Source organism: Tyto alba, unplaced genomic scaffold, assembly GCF_018691265.1.
Source record: "Tyto alba isolate M040663 unplaced genomic scaffold, T.alba_DEE_v4.0 Super-Scaffold_22, whole genome shotgun sequence".
NCBI classification, from domain to species: Eukaryota; Metazoa; Chordata; class Aves; order Strigiformes; family Tytonidae; genus Tyto; species Tyto alba.
The window spans coordinates 7023800-7038940 of NW_024881296.1; the positions used below are offsets into that span (position 1 = coordinate 7023800).

A 15141-nucleotide genomic window follows, 5' to 3' on the forward strand; every position below is an offset into this window, starting at 1 on the left:
TTAAATTTGGGTTCAATATAACTAAGCCTCACTGCTTAGACATTGTCATAACTATCCAAGTACTGCAGACCTTGCTGAGTTCTGGTCAGGATTATCTCAAGACAAAAGTTTTTCCTGAGGTATTCTCACAATTGCTTTCTGGGTTCCAAACAGCAGATTTACAAAAGATAAACAAGTTACATGAAAATTTCCTCTTATTGAAGTTCAAGTATTTGGACATAGGGTCATCTGTCACCATAAAAGCACAACTCATATAATGCCCATGATTACTACTGGTGCACTTCACATGTCTCACTTTCTGACATGGCATGTTTTTATCTCCTTACTTTCCATCACCTCTCCTCAGATTTATTTTAAACACCTACAGCTGATAGCTAGACACAAGGACACCTGACCCAATATCAACAGCATATTCAATAATTTTTAAAATTTTTTTTCTATGACATTGGTTAGAAAATGCCCATCTGCTGTTTTTCAGCTTTTGAGATTTAGTGATTTGCTATTGTATAGTAGGAACACAGAAGAACATGAAATAGATTTATAGCCTTTCTGCAAAACTAACACATTTGTATTATTCATCAGCCCCAGTTTGTTCCAATGAGGACACAGTCAATATGACTGCTACTAGATTAATTCTGTGATGCTATATAGCAAAGAATCCTTTAAATATCAATGGTTAGCAGAGGAAAAAGGATCATGTTAATTAAATTGAACAAAGAACATGAAACTATTTCCCTAGAGAAGTCAATAAAATAAATAGGATTCCAACACTGGTATGTTTGAAACCTTTAAGTGATTTCTAAAATGGAAGGCTATGAGCAATTTGGCCTGATCATTCCATTCTCTGGTCCTGCTATGTCCCCATAAGTTGGTACAACAGCCAGCAATGTCGGTTGTCTGTCCAAAAGGAGAATCAAAATAAAACTAAGAAAATGTCCTCTCTATCCCCGACTGCCCTCTTTTTTTTTCCTTTTTTTTTTTCTTTTTTTTCTTTTTTTTTTTTTTTTCAATTGCTTCTCTGGTTTAGGAAATCTGCTAGAAACAATTATTTTCGAAATAGACATTCTTGACTAGTTGTTTTACCCATGACTCAAAAACTGATTCAGAAAGATAGTATTGTGGTAAGACAGTGAGTGACATCAGAGTCTTCAAAATAGCGAAGACTTAGATTTGTAAGACTGGTTGGAATTGTACCTACCTCACTTTGTTCTGCAGCAACTGTAGAGAACAGTGTACGAGCAAAGACTGCAAAATGTTTAGGACCCGTCTCTCCATGGCTTCGTCTAAACCCAGACAGAGCTCCCTCCCCCTGGCTGGCCAGGCCAGGAATCTATGGCAGAAATGATCCTTCTGGCTCATGTGCCATTGGATTCTTTGCTTACATTTTTAATAGCGGTCTCAGAAAAAATTATACATAATAAAATATAGTCCACATTGTGAGAAATGTCTCAGTAAGGATCCCTTCAATAATGAAAGATCAACATATAAATTAGGGTGCCAGTTCTACAAAATGCTCTACTTCTGCCTTAATTTTGCCATGACTTGTATTTGTCCCTTTTAAAGAAGTAGACACCCGTGCTGGCTCACATTTGATTTCTGCATCTCAGTACCTCACAGCATAGCCTGCTGTGCTGGGAGGAGCTTCTTGGCATTTAAAACACTTCCATATTACTGTTTTAATTCAGATCACAAACACGTCTTTGAAGTGAATTTCCCAATCATCCCCACTTAACTCTGCTTTGGTTCATATGGATTGGTCTTAGCTTTGTCTGGAAGCTCTGTGCTCTAAGCCAGAGCCCACCTAGCATGCTATTTCAGACACTAAAAGGTGTTGAGTCATGGAACTGGACAGAAAGAGCCTGAAAGATAACCTCCCACTCTCAAAACCTGGGTTAGCAACACCGAATTTTACTAGTGTCCATACTAGTTGCTTATGTTGACATAGTCTTTGCCTCCATGTGTCTAAACCAGACGTTTTTGTTAGCAAAATATCTGTGAGAGGATTATTCTTAAAAAACAGTTAATGAATATGTCCAATTAAAAGTCATTTACCTGCCAAAACTCTGTTATGGTCTCTGATAAATATTGTATTCACATGCCATTAAAACGTAACAGCCAGACTAAAAACTTTCCCATGGCGAGTTACTTAAGAAAGAACCATATGCCTCTGACACAACTGCTTTTGTCAGCAAAGGAAGTAAGAGATTTGTAGACAAAGTTTTCCATCACTTTTGAAAATCAAATGTTTTCAATTGGATGGGAAAAGAAGAAAGATAGCTACTGAAAATCATGTTTGTGCAGGTAGTTAGAATAACCCTTGTTTTCAATAACTGAGAGATAAGAAGCTAAAATTACTATTGGACTATAAACTCTTACACAAATCTAATAGCATCCCTTCACAACAAGGTTATTCTCAAGTTCATTTCGGTTAGCACGGCTTTTTAAAGTGGACAAAATGATCCTCATGGAAACATGTTCACAGACAAACTGCCCAAGTTGTTCAGCACTGTTATTTGGCAGGGTCTCCAGCCAGATGGGTTTCCTAATGACTCCTGTAAGGTGCTTAAATCAGAATCTAGCGTAATACGACTGCCATGTTTAATTACTCTGTTAATACATCTTAATGGATATTGTTTGATATGTAAAAGTCAGAGTTTTTGATGAAATATACAAAGACAAAATAGTCTTTTTCATTTGAATGTCAGGATATCAAAGCCTTGATTATCTGCCCATGTACAACCTTTCCTAGGAGCAGTCATTCAGAACAATTGTTACAGCAGAGGCAGATATTTGTCCAAGTTACAAAACATTTCTTAGCCAAAGTACACTAACAGTGGACACAGAATTTTACTTGCATTGGCTGAATATATTTTTCAACTATTCAACAGTTTTCTGTAGGTTTGCCTGAATGCATTCAGCTGCTGAAAGGAAACTGGGATACAACCATGATCTTGAGCTGTTTTGTTTTTTTTTTTTTTTTTTTTTCCTCGCAGAAGGATAAGTCAAATGTGCTCATTAGCTTCATTTGATTTTGCAAAACTACTTTTTTTGGTGTAGATTTTAAGCTCAGTACTATACACAGAACAGCTCACATATGTGAACACTTCCATCAATTCCTCAGTTGCAGGCACAAGAAGATGGCAAGCTATTTGCTCCTACAACTAATGTAAAGTAGTAAGAGAAAACTAGATCCCTTTTGAAAACTTTCTTTAGGACGTATTTCGGGCAACGCAGTTTTTTTCCCCGAGGTCACTAATCAGTGCCTGTGAACAGACAAAACAGCTTTTGTTCCTTGACCTGCAAAGACACCTCCTCAATTATAGGACAAGATGCACCAAAGAAATTAAGTTTGATAATGCTGGTAGCCCCTCCTTGGTAACAAGGTCTCATGAAAACTCAGGGGGGTTGGACTGTCTCTGGACTGAGAACCTAGTGAGTGGGCTGAACAGAAACCTGAGCTGTTACTGACAATAGTGATCATAGATAATACCAGATAAAATAATTCAGGTTTAGATTTTTAACATTTATTAAAAAAGCAGGATGTATGTTCATTTCAAATTAAACAGATAAAAATGTTAAAGCATACAAACAAATCAATTGTGTACTAGCAGCATCCAATTGTTAGAATTTTCTAGAACTCCTCAGTACAGTCTTGGCAAGCTAAAAATATTACAACTTGCAACCAACTGATCTCACCATAGTGCAGATAAAACAAACTTTATAAAAACAACAATTTAAGGTTAAATAAGCTTAAATAAAGGTGTTAAATACAAGACACTTGATCAAAGCTTCTGTACAAAGATAAACAAATTTGGCATTGTACAATTGATTGGCTGGCTCACACCGTACATGATTTCAATAGTTAAGCAATATAACTGTTTAGCTGAACATCAACTATACAAAAGTAACTGAAGTTGGGAGTGGGCTAACCCCAGTGAGCCATTTACAAGGCATGTGTATTTTTAGAAAATCAGAACACTGTTTATATTCAGGCACCATTTGTTCCTGCAAATAAATAATCTCTAATGTATCTGCATCCAAACTAGTGTTAAACACATCAGTGCTAACATTTTATAAACACAGCTCTGTGACTATTCACTATACCTCCATTCTTATTGCTATGACAATGTGGACTGTGGAAATAAAACTACTGTACATACAAAAAAATAGAGCACCTTTTAAACATTAAAGTTTATGTCTGGTTATTCTTTTTATCTTACAATACTGAAGCCCAAGCTAATGTAAATTGCTTTAACATCTTCACCAGCGCACCTGAAATGCAGGAACTAAAACCCCCAATATTCTTCTTCAGGCAAGCCCCAGCCAGAGCATTTCTAAAAATGTCTAAAATGACACTAAGGATTTTTTACATTCATCTGCACACAAACAAATATCTGCTATTCTCTGCTTTCCTCATATGAATTTACAGACTGATTACCACAGTTCTCTCTCCTCTCCAAATGAATAAAGCTGGATAGAGAATGTAGCAGAAACACCTAAAATGGATTGTGAACACAGTGAAATTATTACCCCGCTAATTCAAAAATACAGCTGTTACATTGTTCAAATAAGTATGTTCCAGGGGCCCAGTCATTAGGATTTTTTGTCTATCGTATTGAAAAACCATTCTGTAAATTTCCTCAGCTGAGCAGCTGCTGTTTGAGACTCCTCCTGAAGTCTCATGTTATCTTGTCTCAGATGCTGTACCTCTGCTTGGAGAACTGCCTTGTCCTGTTTTTCCTGGTTAATAAAGATAAAAGTTGAGTAACGTGAGTAGTTGTGATAACAGCATTTATTTTTGTTGTTAATATTTCTGTGCAAGTCATACAGCTATGTTTTGTTGAGCTCCCTAATCCATTCAGACAACTACTAACTGTAAGTTAATTCCCCAAATGTGCTCCAACTTCCTCATTCATTCTGAGAAAATATTGCAAGCTAAAAAGAAAACTAGATATTTTAATACAAAAATTATAGGAGTTTACTCCATTTAACAAAAAAATTCAAACACTAGAAGGATAAGAAGCTTCCAGCTATTACAAATCATAAGTGAGAGCCCAATCCATAAGGAACTGATTCCAAGCATACGCTGAGGAACAAAAATACCCAATTTAAAGATTTCTCCCTTAGATGATTATTTTCTTACCAAAAGCAGTCTCATTTCTACCAGTCCTGCTGGCATTGCCTCCAGCTCAGAAATTAGACAGCAAATGAGACATGAAGCAAGTCATTGTTACATGATCTAGATACCACAAGGCAACAAGGACAACAAATCTAGAGTGTTAACTACATAGCAGTAGTGCCTGTGTCCCCACCCCATCCTTTGTCAAACCCAAGGTACCACGAGTGGAGATAACATGCCTCGTTCTCTCTGGGCTATGACTGTATGTAGGACAGCTATTCTGGAGTAAACACCCATGAGCTAGCCTTGTGGCAGCTTGTTCATATAACCATTTCCACAGGACCTCCTGCACTGAGGTGTTCTGATCAACCACTGGGCTCTACCTTTCATTAATTACACCGTCTAGTTTAACTGATGTACTTTTTTCAAGCCCTTGATGAACTCCGCATAAAAATCTAACTATTAAAACCGGAAAGTAATAATATCTCTCATGACCTCTTACCTTTCTCAGGTCAGTTTGTAGTTGGCGGAGAATGACTTCTAGCTGGTTTACTTTTCCAGTCAGAGTACTCGGAGCATGTTCCCTGTAAAGTAAACCATTACCTTCACTCTGGTCAGTTATAAACATTTTCTCCCCCAGCTTTTGTGGAGTAGCATTTTTAGTGATAGCAAAGGAGATAAATTAGTTTAGGCATAGTTAGGAAAACACAGACAAAAACAGCATCAGCAAAAGACTATTACTGGAACGTAAACCCACTGCTGCAGTATTTGAAATATGACACTGCCTCTCATGCAAACCAGGTAGAAAATAACCTGATTTTAAGAAGGAATGTTTTAGGAATTATTTGCACATACCCTCACCATGCAAGTCAAACTTGCTGCTAAATAGTGTGCCGAGCACATTTGTTAACAAGCTCCCTTCTGATAAGGACTGTACTAATCCTGAAGCAAGCTGCAGCAGCAATTACTGTAAACCGAAAACACCAAGAGTTCTTTGGTCTGCAATTGTGTCATTTCCAGTAAAGGATAAACCTATGGCTTTATGGAAGCAAATATTTTGTTTAAAGATCAAAACATGAAATATTGCCACAGGTTAAACAAATGCATGACTGAAGGAAAATACTGATAATAGCTTCCGTTTCCTGTATGACAATGAGCACTGTGTGGGAGACAGTTTCATTTACGTTATAGGGGAAATCAGCCATAATGTGAATCATTTTGTCTATAAGAGAGAAACTTTATATACAAAGCTGAATCAACTGCTTCATGCAAGTGCACAAATCTGACAGATCTGTCGATGCTAAAAGCAGAACATCTTTAACAGTCTTTTGCAATCCTTACTGATCGCTAGGCTGGAGAAAGATGTGGATTTAGAAGTCATTACAATAAATGCGCTTTACCAGGTAAGTTAATTTGTGTAAAATTGGTTAAAATTAAAATGTGATAGTCTAACAAGCAAGAACTTTTCCCTCCATTTCCTGTTCTTCCATTCCTGAAGATGAAGAGCAAAACTAATCAAAGATGTGCTTTTCTTTTAAAGTGTGCTAGTGGACAGATTTTACTGCTGAATATGTGTTTTTAAGAAGCATACTCCTTACAGCAGGGAAGACGAGGGTGGGGGGGAGGAAAGAAAAAAATCTCTCCCAGAGCACTGGGAAGAATTTGAAGAATTGGGCAGTTTGGCATAAAAGTTTCCTGCAGTCCTCAGTTACAGGTTATTTGATTAATTTACCTCTGTATAAATGAAAACTTATGGATTTGCAAGTAGCAAATACTTGCAAAAGACAGGTAGCAACACCTGTTCCAAGGTTGGAGACATTTGCTGCAGATAAGGTTACTGCATACTAGAGTTGAAATTCTGTTATGGGTTCTATTCAAATGAAAATAGAAATAAGCGTAACACAAATTATTATTATATAGGAGGAATACAGTGAAAAATTTTGTTCGCTGAAACTCTGCACCTAACTGTACTCTACATCAGAGGCCTATTCTACAGAGAGTGCTTTATCTGACTATACTACAAATTTTCTAGATAGAACTGCTCAGAGGTTGATTCCAAGAAACAACATTTTTCTAAATTAAATACATGATCAGTCAAGGTAACAGGTCTGCTATCAAACTGCAGTGAAACATGCATACAAGCAATTTGACATGCAACATTAAAAGAAAATCTTTTCTTACAATATTTTTGTAAGAAATGCACTTTAATTCTGACATACCCAGTAGCCTCAAGGAAATCTTTTCCATCTGTGGGACTCTCATCCAAAGGTAACTCTTGTGTTCCTTCCAAGCCCTGAGCTTGCTGCATATCATTCAAGGTGCAAAAAGATGCTACTCTCTGATCTGTAAAAAAGTAATGTAAGGATACGTTTAAAGCTGGACATATACACAAAATAAAAGGCTATATTACAGCCATTATCCTGCTTCAGTTAGAGAAATGGATGTAGGTTTCTACATCACAGCTTTGAAGATAATCAGCAGATGTAAAGTATATTCCAGTTAGTTGGCTTCCCCACATCTGCATCCAAAGGCAACCCCAAAGCAATTTTTTTGCATCTGTCAGCAGAGTAAGACAGATTTGTTTGGACCAGTTAATGTTGATATGAACAGTAAATCGGTCTTGATGAAATCTGCAGAAAACCATTGGAGAATTCAGGGCCACAACCAATGATAATAATAATTCAGCAAAAAGGTGTGCATTTTCCATGGACTTTAAGCCATCAGATTCCTCAGAAATCTGCACTGTTCATTTCGTACTGTTTTACTGTCTCAAGCATTTGCAGAGCCTAATGGTAATCTGCATACTTTAAAAACAATAAATTCCCACTGTTTTTATCAATTGAGGTTTTGTTATATATAGTACTAAGGCACGCTTTATCTACATTGGATTCCACTAGAACATAATCTAATGAGCACAGATGTAATTACCTATGGATATACAGTGTGGTTGCCAAAATACATCAGTCACCACATAATAGAAGTATGCCATGCAGATCATCATTGCACAGAACAGGAGTAAATGATGCATTCATTAAGATTTAATTTGTCTTCTTAAAAAAAAAATAATCCATATTCTGTAGAGATTGATTTAGCTTAACTTATTTCTGTCAAACAAAATCCATGTCTGTACGCTTGTATAAAATCTGGCGACAACATGCCTGCCTTGCCCTTTCTCCCCTTGCTCTACCACCCCACAGGCCCAAAGCTTGCATTATCATGCAAACGTGCAAACATAGGAAATATTAAAGAAAGTTTACAAAAGGCATAAGTCATCAATCCCAGACCATCACCTAGAAACGGCGTGTGATGACAGAACGGCCCAAATTCTTCATCTGAGTCAAAACCTGGAATAAGATTTAGAATGTTCCTATAAACAAGACAGTCCATCTCCACTGGAGCAGCTGTGGCCCTCACGTACAGCGCACACAGTGCACGAGTGAAGCTCATGCTGGCTCTTACTCTCAGCCTTGCAACGTCATTTTTACATAACACCAACATTACAGTAACGCATGAGGCGTCACGCCCTGTGTCTCTAATCGTAATGCTCAGTATTGCAACACAGCATGACAACTTGGCATGATACATGAAAAGACAACCCTCCAAACTCTTAAGCACTCAAACAGTGAATACAGGCCAGGTATTTTTAACTAGGAAGGAAATTTTGGTTTACAAGTTCTACCAAACAAAAATAGGAAATCACTAACAAGCTCTTTAAATGGATTTTTAAAATGAATAGTTTTAAGGAATAGCAGACTGACCATTCTATAATATAATGAATAAAAGTTGCACGTCATTTTTTCCTCAATTTTAAAGACCACAGCTCATTTCTCATATTTTTATCCTTATTTCTGACTAGTGATGGATCTCAGCCAATATGAACATGACTTTTTCACATGTGCTGACAATAACGTAAGAATATAATTTTAAACACATAATCAATGACATCATTTATGGACTTGAAACTTATAAAGTAGAATAGATTTAATTAGTACAGATAAATCGAAACTAGTTACCCAGATCAAATGCAGTATGTAGGCCAGACACAAGACTTTGTACACAATCAGTTTGAAGACCATATCTAATTATTGGTTTAATTATTGGTTTCATCTTTATACTGTTCACATTTTCATTACCACGTGATAGAAGAAAACAAAGCCAGAAGCAAATGTTATAGTATTGCTATTTTTTCTATGGCCAATATTACTTGACATGTGACATTGTGTCTCAGAGGCCATTCTACTGTAATATAAAAAAAATCTGCATTTTTCTCCCTCTGTAGACTAAACTTAATTAAAGAGAATGGCCACTTGTCTGTTTTACTTTGTCAGTTAAAAAAAACCCAAACATTTTGCCAGTTTGATCTCTCCAGGAGGATTTGAAAGCACCTTTTTCCTGATGAATAAAAGCAGGTGCAAAAACAGGTACATGCAGCTGTTAATGAAATCACATGATCCCATTTTAAAACACAGTATTTTAAAATATTTTCATATATTATTTCAACACGTAACAAAAACATAAGAACATGGATGCTTGCAATGAAGATTAGCTCTTTCTTCCTGTGTAACCCCTAATGAATTTCAGCTCCACATAATTTAAAAAGAATATTAACATTTAGAGCAGGAAATAAATTGTTAAACCTCTTCTATTTTGATAGAATAACTTAAACATATTTTTCCAATATTCATATCTTTATAAAAAATGAAATCATATTCTCACATTCATCAGGTGAGGAATACAGTCACTACATGGCCATTAATAACCAGAAGTCTCCAGTCATATAACATACTATGTAAATTCCTGTGTTGGTCTTGGAAGAGCAGTTCCTTAATTTTCAAAAGCCACGTTAGTGTCAAAAATAATTCTCTGAATAAGTTAGTAACACCATAAATCTCTGTAATAACTAGTACACCAACAAGATCCTGGACTAGCAAAATATTTTGCCTTTGGATACTTTTCAAGTACTTTTAAAGACACATTTTTATTTTCAGTAGCTGTATCAAATCTCCCTGACCTCCCTATAAGTATTCATGCTTAGCAATAGTCTCCCCAATTTACGATTTAAATCAGAACTGTTTTTAAACCTGAATTGTGGTGAAGGTTGAACTTGTGCTTCAAAGAGCAAAATCTTCCTACTGATTTTTCTTTTATTTGTTCTTAACAGAATTATCTTGACTCTATATTCACAAAAATGAAATCAAAGTTACCTTCACCGACAGTTAATTTTTTGAAAGAAAAATCAAGTGTATTTCTGACTATGATGCTGTAGACATAAGTTCTGTTTCCTCCAAACTACAGGGGCACCTCCTATTCAAGTGATATGTGCCTACTGAACAGAAGAAAATACATGTAAATCTTAGAGCTCTTTTTTTTATCTGGGACATCCTTGTCAAAGCCCACATAGTACCCACGCATAGAAAACTATTTGCAAAAATATATTGGTGTTTATATCAAAAGTTTAAGCAACAGTTAACTTGGCAAGACCAAAAATGAGACAAAATTAATGTTCACTTTGAAGTAAGAGAATTGTACAGTTGTAACCAGTATGAATTTGAATCTAGATTTTCATTGTTCTAGGCCATTAACAGAGGCCAGAAAAAAATCCAGACAATTTTGATGCACTGGAGAGCAGAAAAGGTTGAAATGAGCATAGTGCATGAAGCCACTGTCTCATCATTAAGGCCAGGTCTACTCACAAACATATACTGACATATGCACTGAAGCAAAGAGAGATACACATGCATGCACTAGAAAGGATCAAATGTTAACTAAATATTTTCATTTTTTTTCTTTTTCTAGCAGTTTAACATACTAATTTGGTTAAAATAATTATCTCTAATGCTGAATGCTTCACTTCTTTCTCATTATGTGTAGCATTACTTGCATCAAACTATAAAGATTTTAAATGGAAGTATTAAAAGAATATTAATTATAGTAGCACAGATGTTTCTGCAAAGATAAATTGGCATTAGGAAACACTTTATTCTGATTGGCACTAGAATACCTTCATAAAAATAACCTGGAAAAAAAAATTAGAAGTTTAAACCACCTATTTTAATGAACTAAATCAGAGACATTAGAGGGACTTTCTTAGGCTGTTAATTCCCACAGTATGATTTGCCAAACACTAAACAGCTTTTTTTAAGCATAATAAACTCAGTTTAAAGTAGCACAAATAGTACAAAGATCTATTCATAAAAATAATCAATGTTTATGTTTGTGTCAATTCTCTTCTATAATGACAGTAACCGCTACGGGCATCTATAAAGACTTCTCCTTTTTTTCCCCCAGAACATCAGAAAGTTCCAAAATTAGCCATCAGCAACATTATACACATATTGAAAGCCAGTCCTTCCTCCCTAGCTTGGAAATCTATTGGAATGATAATACAAGGAGAATTAAAAAAATACATTCTCTCCTCTTCCCTTATTCTTTTATAAGATTTCTTTGTTCTCCTTTTTCTAATTCAGCTTTCCAATTTACTTTATAAATCCCTATCTTTATTCAGCTCAACACGCTTTGTATCTTTTGCTTCTTTAACTTCTCCTTTTTCACCCCAACTGCCCTCCCTAAAGCTCCACCTCTTTTGCTGTACAGTCACATCCAGTTTTATCTATTTTTTATTGTTTGCTTCGGGGATGGATACAAAAATAACACAACAGGGTACTTCTGGCATGTCAGCTGCTCCCTGGTTACTGTCTCTCTGCAGTCCTCAACAAAATAAGGGAACTGGAAGTAGCCTGTCCATGTATGAAAGAAATGGAAGGACACCCCTTGCTACTGAGCGCATGCATGCTAAAAATGATCCCTGGGTAAGTATCAGAGTCAAATCTATGCCCTGCAGAGGAAGGCAGTGCAATGACTTAAATAACGCTGCGCTGTGGTCCAGCTTGTGGACACTGACCCTCAACAGACGCAGTTCAAGCAAAACCCCTTACTGATGCAGCTTCTGGAGCCTGTGGAGTTAACACCTGCACAGCTCTCCATTGCACTGTGTAGACCTGTCTTAGGAGAAACAGAGAATTTTCAGGAAAACTCTGAAGTAAATATTCAGCTTCCCACAAAGGTTCTTGACAAGCAAAAGCAATGAAAATTAAATCCTCACAAAGCAAAAAGCATTATCAGCACACTTTCAGTAATAACTTCCTCCACCCTCACCGACCACAGCTCAAAAACTGCTGTTCTACATCGGACCAAAGCTTCAGCTGGATAAAGGCTAATATTAATAAACAACCTAGTCAACTGTTCATTTGGGGGGATGGTGGGAAAGCTAAAAATTAGATCGCTGTTCTTGTTACACACATGAGTAAACTCTGAGTACACATGATAGTAGCAAAAATCTTGCTACTGTATTTAATTCTTAATCCAGTTAATGCCAACATTATAAGCACCTAAAAAGGCTATATTTAACATTATTTGAGATACAACTGCATTTGAAGGCAGACAGATGAAGGATTGTGAGGATCACATTATGGATGTTGAACTGATCAAAATGCGTAGGTTGTCAACATACAATCTAGAGATATCACAGGGGAAAAACCCTGACCTTGGAATCAGATTGGTAATTCTAATAAACTGGTATTAAGAAAAGACCTTGTATAAAGAAAAAAACTAAAATTAAGTCTTGTATCCAGGCTCTAGAACAGAACACAACTTTGAAATAACAGGATGGCAAAGTCAAACTAGAGAACAACTCTAGCATTAATTTCTTAAATCAGTATTAAACAAGTGTTATCCATTTTGTGATCTTTTTCATTGAAGGTTTGGCAGGGTGGGGGTGGTGTTGGTGGTGTTTGTTTTTTTTTTATGAGATAGCCTTATATAAAATGTGATCATATTTCCATCCAGTTTAAAAAAAAGATCAAATCAGTTTTATATTCAGGACAAATTTTAGAACCATCGACTCTCTTTTTCACACCAATATAATGCAGAACAGTAGTTCCAAGCTATTTTTAAATAGCAAGTTGAAGCAACAGCTAAGTCCACAACATTAAAATACACAAGGAAACTGCATCTGCTAATTCATATCACACAAATTCCCTCTCAGTGATTTTTTTAATGACATGCCTATCAATTATTCTTTTTAAAATGACTTTCAAATTGCAAGACATAGGATAGAGAAAGCTGAACAAGGGCTTAACAATTCAATTCCTTGTAAAAATTTCAAATTGCAGAATTTAGTCAAAACATTTTATAAATAATCTAACATATACACAGATGTTTCTATTGCAGAGTCCTAAAAAAAAAGAATTATATTCCTTCATACAAAACTGAATTATTATTTACTACCTAAATTTTGACAATAGTTCAAAAAAACCCCAGTAAACAGTTTCTCTCTTGTATCTCAGGCCATCAGGTCTTCAGCATTATCTATAGATATTCTCCTCCCTAGGGTAGGGCACTGGAGATAGCTATGTTGCTCTACCTGTGTCTCTCAAATCCAAATGGTAGTTACACTGACATAACACTTACTAAAGCAAAATTATTGTCATCATGATATTAAGTAGTAAAAATAAGGAAAATCTATTAAAGTTTTCAAAGAAAGCTAAAAATACGGGAGCATAACTGGTACAGAATGACCTTTTAATCAGCTGAACTCAAAATTTTTATTAGTACTTAACAATATTCCTCAAGTACAAAGTTACAGAGCTAGTTATTTACTGATCCAAATCTATTTTCAGTTATTTAAGATGTCAGTAAGAAATAGCAATCAAACAGAAATGCATGGGAACAGCTGTCAGATTCTCAGGTCACGGTACCTCCTGCCAGCTACAACAGACATGTTTGAATAGTACTGAACAGAAATGAATGCATCTACAGTTAATCAGGTTAAGAAACAATACAGTACTTTAGATTTCTAATCATCACTGCTGGTTTGGGTTTTTAAAAATGCTATTTAAATCAGTACATTAAGTAGCTCCAAAGAGCTTTTGATCAAGTTGAAATTTAATCACTTCATACTTGGGGAAGGAATCGGGTACCAGAAAAATGATTCCCATGGTTGCTTTTAGTTAAAAAAACAGAAGACTTTCTCATCACTAACTTCACAACTGGTTCTCCTCATAAAGTTAAGACCTGTATCTTACATAATAATGACTGTGGTATTGTTATCTTTATTTACAGATACCTCTGACTTCCGACATATTCACTAATGAGAATAACACCAGTTAAGAAATGTCAGAAATTTTAGGACAGCACAGTGACCTAACCAAAACACCCCCCAGAAACAACACAACACCAACATTCAACTGTATACATTCATGTATACACTCAAAACAACATCCGCCTTTCTGTGTTTACATATTATATGTCGGCTTTTAATTTAATAATGCAAACCTGGTCTATAGCCTGCACCTCAAGTTCTGCTACTGGAAGATATAGCGTACATCTTGTTTTTCAAGGGCTTATTATGAAAACTGCAACATCATTTGGACTACACATACAAGTCTATAAACACAACACAATAAACTCAGGGAAGTGTTACTTCCAGTTTAATTTTAAACAGCTAACTTAAATGCTTTGAATGTCTCCTTCAAAGCACCTGCTTTTTCCAATTGACTACAGAAGGAACTTAGGCCCCTAGGTGGATGAATTGTATCTAAGACAGATACTGAAAGTATCATGAATACCCCAAATTTTCAGTGACAATCTTCTGCACTGAGAAGTGATATGGCCAAAAGAACTAAAGGGCTATAGAGGCAAACACTGGATTTTTGTAACTCAAAATGTGGCTATAAAATATATATTAAGAAAAAATAATAATTTGTGTACTGAACATTGATCTTTATTCAAATTTTCCTGTTACCTTCAAACGCTCGTGCAGCATCTACCAGGTGGGACCAGTCTAGCCCTGTGGCAGTGTCTGGCAGGGGCATCAGGCCAGGATCATTGAATTTGGCTTTATCAGATAAGGACCCATCTGAGAACCAGAATTCATCTAAACAATAAACACAATAATTAGTCCTCCTACAGCAATGGTGCACAATTAATTTTGAAGCTGTTATAATGAACTGTAAAAAAATGTA

At 35.8% G+C, this 15141-nt stretch overlaps 1 protein-coding gene across 11 annotated transcripts in view; it reads right to left on the reverse strand.

The window, feature by feature from the left end:
* Positions 1 to 3502: 3502 nt before the first annotated feature.
* The window catches only part of SIPA1L2 (signal induced proliferation associated 1 like 2), a 280300-nt gene continuing 268661 nt past the window's right edge, over positions 3503 to 15141 (reverse strand). For 7 of the 11 annotated variants that reach the window (XM_033009207.2, XM_033009164.2, XM_033009172.2 and 4 more), the window contains 5 exons: positions 14922 to 15053; positions 8410 to 8463; positions 7339 to 7462; positions 5622 to 5703; positions 3503 to 4740 (listed from right to left, as the gene is read on the reverse strand). In XM_033009207.2, coding sequence (XP_032865098.1) covers positions 4594 to 4740; positions 5622 to 5703; positions 7339 to 7462; positions 8410 to 8463; positions 14922 to 15053 — 539 coding nt within the window. In that variant the 3' untranslated portion in view covers positions 3503 to 4593. The remainder of the gene's footprint in view (positions 4741 to 5621; positions 5704 to 7338; positions 7463 to 8409; positions 8464 to 14921; positions 15054 to 15141) is intronic. The other 4 variants (XM_033009216.2, XM_033009201.2, XM_033009219.2 and 1 more) reach the window with 3 other exon arrangements.